At 28.2% G+C, this 11,136-nt stretch overlaps 1 protein-coding gene and 1 non-coding gene across 2 annotated transcripts; both read left to right on the plus strand.

Moving 5' to 3' along the window:
* Window positions 1-5,920: 5,920 nt before the first annotated feature.
* On the plus strand, window positions 5,921-7,839 carry LOC129747423 (proline dehydrogenase 1, mitochondrial-like). Its single transcript, XM_055741644.1, has one exon. It carries the CDS (start codon window positions 5,985-5,987, stop codon window positions 7,794-7,796), a length of 1,812 nt encoding a protein of 603 aa, XP_055597619.1. The 5' UTR covers window positions 5,921-5,984; the 3' UTR covers window positions 7,797-7,839.
* A 970-nt stretch (window positions 7,840-8,809) lies between these two features.
* Window positions 8,810-8,881, plus strand: Trnaa-ugc (transfer RNA alanine (anticodon UGC)). Its single transcript has one exon. It is a non-coding gene; the product is annotated as a tRNA-Ala (tRNA).
* The last annotated feature ends 2,255 nt before the right edge of the window (window positions 8,882-11,136 follow it).

Here is an 11,136-nt window from a genome sequence, read left to right on the forward strand (position 1 = left end):
AAATGACAAAAATGACAAAAATGACAAAAATGACAAAAATGACAAAAATGACAAAAATGACAAAAATGACAAAAATGACAAAAATGACAAAAATGACAAAAATGACAAAAATGACAAAAATGACAAAAATGACAAAAATGACAAAAATGACAAAAATGACAAAAATGACAAAAATGACAAAAATGACAAAAATGACAAAAATGACAAAAATGACAAAAATGACAAAAATGACAAAAATGACAAAAATGACAAAAATGACAAAAATGACAAAAATGACAAAAATGACAAAAATGACAAAAATGACAAAAATGACAAAAATGACAAAAATGACAAAAATGACAAAAATGACAAAAATGACAAAAATGACAAAAATGACAAAAATGACAAAAATGACAAAAATGACAAAAATGACAAAAATGACAAAAATGACAAAAATGACAAAAATGACAAAAATGACAAAAATGACAAAAATGACAAAAATGACAAAAATGACAAAAATGACAAAAATGACAAAAATGACAAAAATGACAAAAATGACAAAAATGACAAAAATGACAAAAATGACAAAAATGACAAAAATGACAAAAATGACAAAAATGACAAAAATGACAAAAATGACAAAAATGACAAAAATGACAAAAATGACAAAAATGACAAAAATGACAAAAATGACAAAAATGACAAAAATGACAAAAATGACAAAAATGACAAAAAATGACAAAAATGACAAAAATGACAAAAATGACAAAAATTACAAAAATGACAAAAATTACAAAAATTACAAAAATGACAAAAATGACAAAAATGACAAAAATGACAAAAATGACAAAAATGACAAAAATGACAAAAATGACAAAAATGACAAAAATGACAAAAATGACAAAAATGACAAAAATGACAAAAATGACAAAAATGACAAAAATGACAAAAATGACAAAAATGACAAAAATGACAAAAATGACAAAAATGACAAAAATGACAAAAATGACAAAAATGACAAAAATGACAAAAATGACAAAAATGACAAAAATGACAAAAATGACAAAAATGACAAAAATGACAAAAATGACAAAAATGACAAAAATGACAAAAATGACAAAAATGACAAAAATGACAAAAATGACAAAAATGACAAAAATGACAAAAATGACAAAAATGACAAAAATGACAAAAATGACAAAAATGACAAAAATGACAAAAATGACAAAAATGACAAAAATGACAAAAATGACAAAAATGACAAAAATGACAAAAATGACAAAAATGACAAAAATGACAAAAATGACAAAAATGACAAAAATGACAAAAATGACAAAAATGACAAAAATGACAAAAATGACAAAAATGACAAAAATGACAAAAATGACAAAAATTACAAAAATTACAAGAATGACAAAAATGATAAAAATGACAAAAATGACAAAAATGACAAAAATGACAAAAATGACAAAAATGAAAAAAAGGACAAAAATGACAAAAATGACAAAAATGACAAAAATGGCAAAAATGGCAAAAATGACAAAAATGACAAAAATGACAAAAATGACAAAAATGACAAAAATGACAAAAATGACAAAAATGACAAAAATGACAAAAATGACAAAAATGACAAAAATGACAAAAATGACAAAAATGACAAAAATGACAAAAATGACAAAAATGACAAAAATGACAAAAATGACAAAAATGACAAAAATGACAAAAATGACAAAAATGACAAAAATGACAAAAAAGACAAAAATGACAAAAATGACAAAAATGACAAAAAAGACAAAAATGACAAAAATGACAAAAATGACAAAAATGAAAAAAAAAGACAAAAATGACAAAAATGACAAAAATGACAAAAATGACAAAAATGACAAAAATGACAAAAATGACAAAAATGACAAAAAATGACAAAAATGACAAAAATGACAAAAATGACAAAAATGACAAAAATGACAAAAATGACAAAAATGACAAAAATGACAAAAATGACAAAAATGACAAAAATGACAAAAATGACAAAAATGACAAAAATGACAAAAATGACAAAAATGACAAAAATGACAAAAATGACAAAAATGACAAAAATGACAAAAATGACAAAAATGACAAAAATGCCAAAAATGACAAAAATGACAAAAATGACAAAAATGACAAAAATGACAAAAATGACAAAAATGACAAAAATGACAAAAATGACAAAAATGACAAAAATGACAAAAATGACAAAAATGACAAAAATGACAAAAATGACAAAAATGACAAAAATGACAAAAATGACAAAAATGACAAAAATGACAAAAATGACAAAAATGACAAAAATGACAAAAAATGACAAAAATGACAAAAATGACAAAAATGACAAAAATGACAAAAATGACAAAAATGACAAAAATGACAAAAAATGATAAAAATGACAAAAATTACAAAAATGAAAAAAAATAACAGATATAATAAAAATTACAAAAATGACAAAAATAAAAAAAAAATTCAAAATTACAAAAATTTCAAAAACTTTAAAAATTACAAAATTGACAAAAAATTAAAAAATCACAAAAATTACAAAATTGTCAAAATTGTCAAAATTGTTTAATTTGTCAAAATTGTCAAAATTGTCAAAATTGTCAAAATTGTCAAAATTCTCAAAATTGTCAAAATTCTCAAAATTCTCAAAATTGTCAAAATTCTCAAAATTGTCAAAATTCTCAAAATTCTCAAAATTCTCAAAATTGTCAACATTGTCAAAATTGTCAAAATTGTCAAAATTGTCAAAATTGTCAAAATTGTCAAAATTGTCAAAATTGTCAAAATTGTCAAAATTGTCAAAATTGTCAAAATTGTCAAAATTGTCAAAATTGTCAAAATTGTCAAAATCGTCAAAATTGTCAAAATTGTCAAAATTGTCAAAATTGTCAAAATTGTCAAAATTGTCAAAATTGTCAAAATTGTCAAAATTGTCAAAATTGTCAAAATTGTCAAAATTGTCAAAATTGTCAAAATTGTCAAAATTGTCAAAATTGTCAAAATTGTCAAAATTGTCAAAATTGTCAAAATTGTCAAAATTGTCAAAATTGTCAAAATTGTCAAAATTGTCAAAATTGTCAAAATTGTCAAAATTGTCAAAATTGTCAAAATTGTCAAAATTGTCAAAATTGTCAAAATTATCAAAATTGTCAAAATTGTCAAAATTGTCAAAATTGTCAAAATTGTCAAAATTGTTAAAATTGTCAAAATTGTCAAAATTGTCAAAATTGTCAAAATTGTCAAAATTGTCAAAATTGTCAAAATTGTCAAAATTGTCAAAATTGTCAGAATTGTCAAAATTGTCAAAATTGTCAAAATTGTCAAAATTGTCAAAATTGTCAAAATTGTCAAAATTGTCAAAATTGTCAAAATTGTCAAAATTGTCAAAATTGTCAAAATTGTCAAAATTGTCAAAATTGTCAAAATTGTCAAAATTGTCAAAATTGTCCAAATTGTCAAAATTGTCAAAATTGTCAAAATTGTCAAAATTGTCAAAATTGTCAAAATTGTCAAAATTGTCAAAATTGTCAAAATTGTCAAAATTGTCAAAATTGTCAAAATTGTCAAAATTGTCAAAATTGTCAAAATTGTCAAAATTGTCAAAATTGTCAAAATTGTCAAAATTGTCAAAATTGTCAAAATTGTCAAAATTGTCAAAATTGTCAAAATTGTCAAAATTGTCAAAATTGTCAAAATTGTCAAAATTGTCAAAATTGTCAAAATTGTCAAAATTGTCAAAATTGTCAAAATTGTCAAAATTGTCAAAATTGTCAAAATTGTCAAAATTGTCGAAATTGTCGAAATTGTCAAAATTGTCAAAATTGTCAAAATTTTTAAAATTGTCAAAATTGTCAAAATTGTCAAAATTGTCAAAATTGTCAAAATTGTCAAAATTGTCAAAATTGTCAAAATTGTCAAAATTGTCAAAATTGTCAAAATTGTCAAAATTGTCAAAATTGTCAAAATTGTCAAAATTGTCAAAATTGTCAAAATTGTCAAAATTGTCAAAATTGTCAAAATTGTCAAAATTGTCAAAATTGTCAAAATTGTCAAAATTGTCAAAATTGTCAAAATTGTCAAAATTGTAAAAATTGTAAAAATTGTCAAAATTGTCAAAATTGTCAAAATTGTCAAAATTGTCAAAATTGTCAAAATTGTCAAAATTGTCAAAATTGTCAAAATTGTCAAAATTGTCAAAATTGTCAAAATTGTCAAAATTGTCAAAATTGTCAAAATTGTCAAAATTGTCAAAATTGTCAAAATTGTCAAAATTGTCAAAATTGTCAAAAATGTCAAAATTGTCAAAATTGTCAAAATTGTCAAAATTGTCAAAATTGTCAAAATTGTCAAAATTGTCAAAATTGTCAAAATTGTCAAAATTGTCAAAATTGTCAAAATTGTCAAAATTGTCAAAATTGTCAAAATTGTCAAAATTGTCAAAATTGTCAAAATTGTCAAAATTGTCAAAATTGTCAAAATTGTCAAAATTGTCAAAATTGTAAAAATTGTAAAAATTGTCAAAATTGTCAAAATTGTCAAAATTGTCAAAATTGTCAAAATTGTCAAAATTGTCAAAATTGTCAAAATTGTCAAAATTGTCAAAATTGTCAAAATTTTCAAAATTTTCAAAATTGTCAAAATTGTCAAAATTGTCAAAATTGTCAAAATTGTCAAAATTGTCAAAATTGTCAAAATTGTCAAAATTGTCAAAATTGTCAAAATTGTCAAAATTGTCGAAATTGTCAAAATTGTCGAAATTGTCAAAATTGTCAAAATTGTCAAAATTGTCAAAATTGTCAAAATTGTCAAAATTGTCAAAATTGTCAAAATTGTCAAAATTGTCAAAATTGTCAAAATTGTCTTAATTGTCAAAATTGACAAAATTGTCTAAATTGTTAAAATTGTCAAAATTGTCAAAATTGTCAAAATTGTCAAAATTGTCAAAATTGTCAAAATTGTCAAAATTGTCAAAATTGTCAAAATTGTCAAAATTGTCAAAATTGTCAAAATTGTCAAAATTGTCAAAATTGTCAAAATTGTCAAAATTGTCAAAATTGTCAAAATTGTCAAAATTGTCAAAATTGTCAAAATTGTCAAAATTGTCAAAATTGTCAAAATTGTCAAAATTGTCAAAATTGTCAAAATTGTCAAAATTGTCAAAATTGTCAAAATTGTCAAAATTGTCAAAATTGTCAAAATTGTCAAAATTGTCAAAATTGTCAAAATTGTCAAAATAGTCAAAATTGTCAAATTTGTCCAAATTGTCAAAATTGTCAAAATTGTCAAAATTGTCAAAATTGTCAAAATTATCAAAATTGTCAAAATTATCAAAATTATCAAAATTGTCAAAATTGTCAAAATTGTCAAAATTGTCAAAATTGTCAAAATTGTCAAAACTGTCAAAATTGTCAAAATTGTCAAAATTGTCAAAATTGTCAAAATTGTCAAAATTGACAAAATTGACAAAATTGTCAAAATTGTCAAAATTGTCAAAATTGTCAAAATATTCAAAATGGTCAAAATTGTCAAAATTGGCAAAAATGTCAAAAATTACAAAAATTACAAAAACTACAAAAATTATACAGAATACAAAATACAAAAATCAACAATAATTGCAAAAAATACGAAAATTATGAAAATTTCTTTATTGAAACTATTGACAAAAATGTCAAAAATGACAAAAACTACAGAAATTACAAAATTGACAAAAATATCAAAATTTACAAAAATTTCAAAAATTACTTAATTGACAAAATTGAAAAATTGTCAAAAATGATTAAAATGACGAAAATGACAGACTTTTAGTTTTGATGCATCCGGTGGATTTTCCTTTTAATTTGCAATCATTATTTCTGGACATCTCTAAACTGCTGAAAAACACTTTCTTTTTCTACCTTCAATCGAGGCACGCCATGGAAAATTTGTCAATTGTTCTTTGTTTAGATCATCGCATTTGAGCAGCAAATTCAAATATGTCGATTTTGCAGGCCAGCAAAATCGGCCAGTTTATCAGCTTTAAGAACTTACGTCCATTGCTGCATCAAACTCGTTGCTGGGCCAAAGCTTCAAATGACGACAACAAATCCCCGGCTCAACCGGTCGCAAGGGAGAAACGGTCTAAGGAGCTGGACCTGACGTTCAACAATCCCGAGGAAGCGTTCAGGAGCAAAACATCAGCAGAATTGGTACGAGCCTATGCAGTTTATACGCTTTGTTCGGTGAACTTCATTGTGAACCACAACATGATGTTGATGAAGCTGTGCAGGAAACTCTTGGGCGATACGATATTCACGAAACTGATGAAGGCGTCATTCTACGGACATTTTGTGGCCGGTGAAGATCAGGTCGCAATTGGTCCAGCCATAGCACGGATGAAGCAGTTTGGCGTCGGATCAATTTTGGATTACTCGGTCGAGGAAGATTTATCTGAAGAGGAGGGACAAAAGCGTGGCAGGGAGGGATTTTCGACAGACGGCAAAATTGTCGCGGATGAGTTAAAAGACCTGCCTCAGTACACGGTGGATAAGATCAGTCTCGATCGCAGATATAAGGTGTCCAGTGCCCGAGTTTACTTTTACGAAGACGAGCGAGCTTGCGATCGGAACATGGAGATATTTTTGCAGTGTTTGGATACGGTTAAGAAGACTTCTCCAGGAAGCGGGATCATGGCCATCAAAATGACGGGTTTGGGCAAACCCAATCTGCTGCTGCAACTTTCGGCCGTCATCACCAGGGCTAGGAACTACATGACGGAATTGGGCGGAGGCTCCGGCAATGTTCTGATGCATCAAAAAACAGTCAAAGATTTGAAACGCTATCTTAAAGGTGCGGCAGATCAAGCTGAAATCAAAAGTTTCCTCAAACAAATGACGATTAATAAGGGTAGAGTCGTTCATTTATTTCCGTGGTCTGGAATTATCGATGAAAAATACGAACTCAGCAAAACATTTCGGGTACCGGACCCGACAACTGGACAAATGAGACGATTGGTTTCACAAATTCCTCCCGAAGAAGAAGAAAAGTTCCGAAACATGATCCGAAGGTTAAATACCATTATCAAAACAGCAAAAGAGGCCAACGTTCGAGTGATGGTAGATGCCGAACAAACTTACTTCCAACCGATCATATCTCGGATAACGGTTGAAATGATGCGAAAATACAACACTGAAAAACCGATCGTGCTCAACACGTATCAATGCTATTTGAAGGAAGCTTTCCGAGAAGTCAGCGCTGATCTGGAACAGGCTCAACACCAAAATTTTTACTTCGGTTGTAAATTTGTCCGAGGTGCTTACATGGACCAGGAAAGAGAACGAGCCAAAACGCTCAACTACGAAGATCCCATCAATCCTGACTACGAAGCCACAACGGAAATGTACTTCAAAAATATTCGAGAAGCTTTCAGTCGTATCAAAGCTTTGAAGGAGTCCGGAAAAGATCCCCGCCGGATTTCGATTACAGTTGCTTCACACGACGAGGACACGGTCCGATTTGCGATCCAAGAAATGAAGAAGAACGGCATCTCCCGGAAGGACAACGTTGTCTCCTTCGGGCAGCTGTACGGAATGTGTGATTACATAACCTTTCCGCTGGGCCAAGCTGGTTACCCGGTCTTCAAGTATGTTCCGTACGGTCCGGTTACGGAAGTGCTGCCTTACCTTTCGCGAAGGGCGGCCGAAAATAGAGGCGTGCTGAAGAAGATCAAAAAGGAAAAAAGTCTGCTGCTGACAGAAATCAGGCGGAGACGGTCTTCTGGCCAATGGTCTTACGTGCCCAAAGCCTAGCGGAAACGCAATTACTTAACACTAAATTTAAAACACGAATAAAATCAGCTAACGTAAATTGGTAAAATTTTTGTACAAAGCTCTGAATTTTGATTTATTTTTGTTCTAAGAAATGTCCCTTCTGCTTCTCACATTCAGGTGTAATTAACTTGTTCATGATTACCATTAAAAAGACTTCACTCTAGCCGAGAGAATCCCAACAAATTGAAACTAACTATTAAACAAGTTGTTTAACGATCTTCACCAAGCCTCGATTCCGGATTTGCAGTTGGCTCAATATGGAGAGATATGTGGTCCTACACTCTTCTCAACTTGCAGGAACTTCAATCGTTCGTCTCGTCTAGCATTTTGCGTCTGTCAAACCAAACCGAAAACAGAAAATAAAATCGCCCAGCCAGCCCCAAGCAAAGGTGCGGCATCCAGCATCCTAACCTAACCCTAACAGAGATCAGCAGCTTCGTTTGTTCGAGGCTGCGCGTAACGTCTCTTCTGGAATTGAAATGGCTGTTTGATGGGTTGTTGTATGAGCTCATAAACTGGAAAAAAGGATTTACGAGATTATTAGGTAGTTCGGTGCACAACTGAAGCCGAGTTGAGGGAGGGGGCTTTAAATTGCAACCGAACTCATGTTAATCCAAGCGAACGGGAGCTAGACGAGGAGGGGACAACGGCTAAAGCTTGATTCGCGACTTACGATAGTGTACCATAAAACGTGCGTTCTGCAGCGGAATGAGAATTGCAATTAGCTTTCCGGCTCTATCGCTGCTGGCTTCTCATTAAATGGGCATTAGCTGAAGGTAGAGAAGAAGTAAAAATCCACACTGTACACCTATCGCACCACATTATGTCTTATTTAATCGGCTTTATTTGTTCAGCTGATTTTTAACGAGGCTGGCAGATGCGAGATAGCTGGAAAGAAAATCTAATTCGGTTGAAGCGATTTGGCGCGGCTTTTGGGTGGGTCTAGGTTTGGATCTCGTTCTTGGAATGGGGGTTTTCAACACTCTTTGAAGGGGGATGTAGCTCAGTGGTAGAGCGTTCGCTTTGCATGTGAAAGGCCCCGGGTTCGATCCCCGGCATCTCCAATGATTAATTTTTAGTAAAGTAAATCTTGTATGAATTTGAAATAATTTAAAAGAATAAATTTCAACAGTTATGATCACAAATGTAATTTGAAATTATGAACATTTCTAAAATACAAAATGTTAACAGCTTGATTGAGAAAACCTAAATATTTCAAAGCTGTTTTAAAATGATCCTTTTTTTTTTTTTTTGATGATTGTCTTTGTTCTCACTTTTGTCATTTTTGTAGTTTTTTTGTAATTTTTGTTATTTTTGTTATTTTTCTAAATTTGTTAAATTTGGTAATTTTTGTCATTTTTGTCATTTTTGTCATTTTTGTCATTTTTGTCATTTTTATCATTTTTGTCATTTTTGTCATTTTTGTCATTTTTGTCATTTTTGTCATTTTTGTCATTTTTGTCATTTTTGTCATTTTTGTCATTTCTGTCATTTCTGTCATTTTTGTCATTTTTGTCATTTTTGTCATTTTTGTCATTTTTGTCATTTTTGTCATTTTTGTCATTTTTGTCATTTTTGTCATTTTTGTCATTTTTGTCATTTCTGTCATTTCTGTCATTTTATTCATTTCTGTCATTTCTGTCATTTTTTTTCATTTTTGTCATTTTTGTCATTTTTGTCATTTTTGTCATTTTTGTCATTTTTGTCATTTTTGTCATTTTTGTCATTTTTGTCATTTTTGTCATTTTTGTCATTTTTGTCATTTTTGTCATTTTTGTCATTTTTGTCATTTTTGTCATTTTTGTCATTTTTGTCATTTTTGTCATTTTTGTCATTTTTGTCATTTTTGTCATTTTTGTCATTTTTGTCATTTTTGTCATTTTTGTCATTTTTGTCATTTTTGTCATTTTTGTCATTTTTGTCATTTTTGTCATTTTTGTCATTTTTGTCATTTTTGTCATTTTTGTCATTTTTGTCATTTTTGTCATTTTTGTCATTTTTGTCATTTTTGTCATTTTTGTCATTTTTGTCATTTTTGTCATTTTTGTCATTTTTGTCATTTTTGTCATTTTTGTCATTTTTGTCATTTTTGTCATTTTTGTCATTTTTGTCATTTTTGTCATTTTTGTCATTTTTGTCATTTTTGTCATTTTTGTCATTTTTGTCATTTTTGTCATTTTTGCCATTTTTGTCATTTTTGTCATTTTTGTCATTTTTGTCATTTTTGTCATTTTTGTCATTTTTGTCATTTTTGTCATTTTTGTCATTTTTGTCATTTTTGTCATTTTTGTCATTTTTGTCATTTTTGTCATTTTTGTCATTTTTGTCATTTTTGTCATTTTTGTCATTTTTGTCAATTTCGGCATTTTTGTCATTTTTGTCATTTTTGTCATTTTTGTCATTTTTGTCATTTTTGTCATTTTTGTCATTTTTGTCATTTTTGTCATTTTTGTCATTTTTGTCATTTTTGTCATTTTTGTCATTTTTGTCATTTTTGTCATTTTTGTCATTTTTGTCATTTTTGTCATTTTTGTCATTTTTGTCATTTTTGTCATTTTTGTCATTTTTGTCATTTTTGTCATTTTTGTCATTTTTGTCATTTTTGCCATTTTTGTCATTTTTGTCATTTTTGTCATTTTTGTCATTTTTGTCATTTTTGTCATTTTTGTCATTTTTGTCATTTTTGTCATTTTTGTCATTTTTGTCATTTTTGTCATTTTTGTCATTTTTGTCATTTTTGTCATTTTTGTCATTTTTGTCATTTTTTTCATTTTTGCCATTTTTGTCATTTTTGTCATTTTTGTCATTTTTGTCATTTTTGTCATTTTTGTCATTTTTGTCATTTTTGTCATTTTTGTCATTTTTGTCATTTTTGTCATTTTTGTCATTTTTGTCATTTTTGTCATTTTTGTCATTTTTGCCATTTTTGTCATTTTTGTCATTTTTGTCATTTTTGTCATTTTTGTCATTTTTGTCATTTTTGTCATTTTTGTCATTTCTGTCATTTCTGTCATTTTTGTCATTTTTGTCATTTTTGTCATTTTTGTCATTTTTGTCATTTTTGTCATTTTTGTCATTTTTGTCATTTTTGTCATTTTTGTCATTTTTGTCATTTTTGTCATTTTTGTCATTTTTGTCATTTTTGTCATTTTTGTCATTTTTGTCATTTTTGTCATTTTTGTCATTTTTGTCATTTCTGTCATTTCTGTCATTTTATTCATTTCTGTCATTTCTGTCATTTTTTTCATATTTGTCATTTTTGTCATTTTTGTCATTTTTGTCATTTTTGCCATTTTTGTCATTTTTGTCATTTTTGTCA

Source organism: Uranotaenia lowii, chromosome 2, assembly GCF_029784155.1.
Source record: "Uranotaenia lowii strain MFRU-FL chromosome 2, ASM2978415v1, whole genome shotgun sequence".
Lineage (NCBI taxonomy): Eukaryota > Metazoa > Arthropoda > Insecta > Diptera > Culicidae > Uranotaenia > Uranotaenia lowii.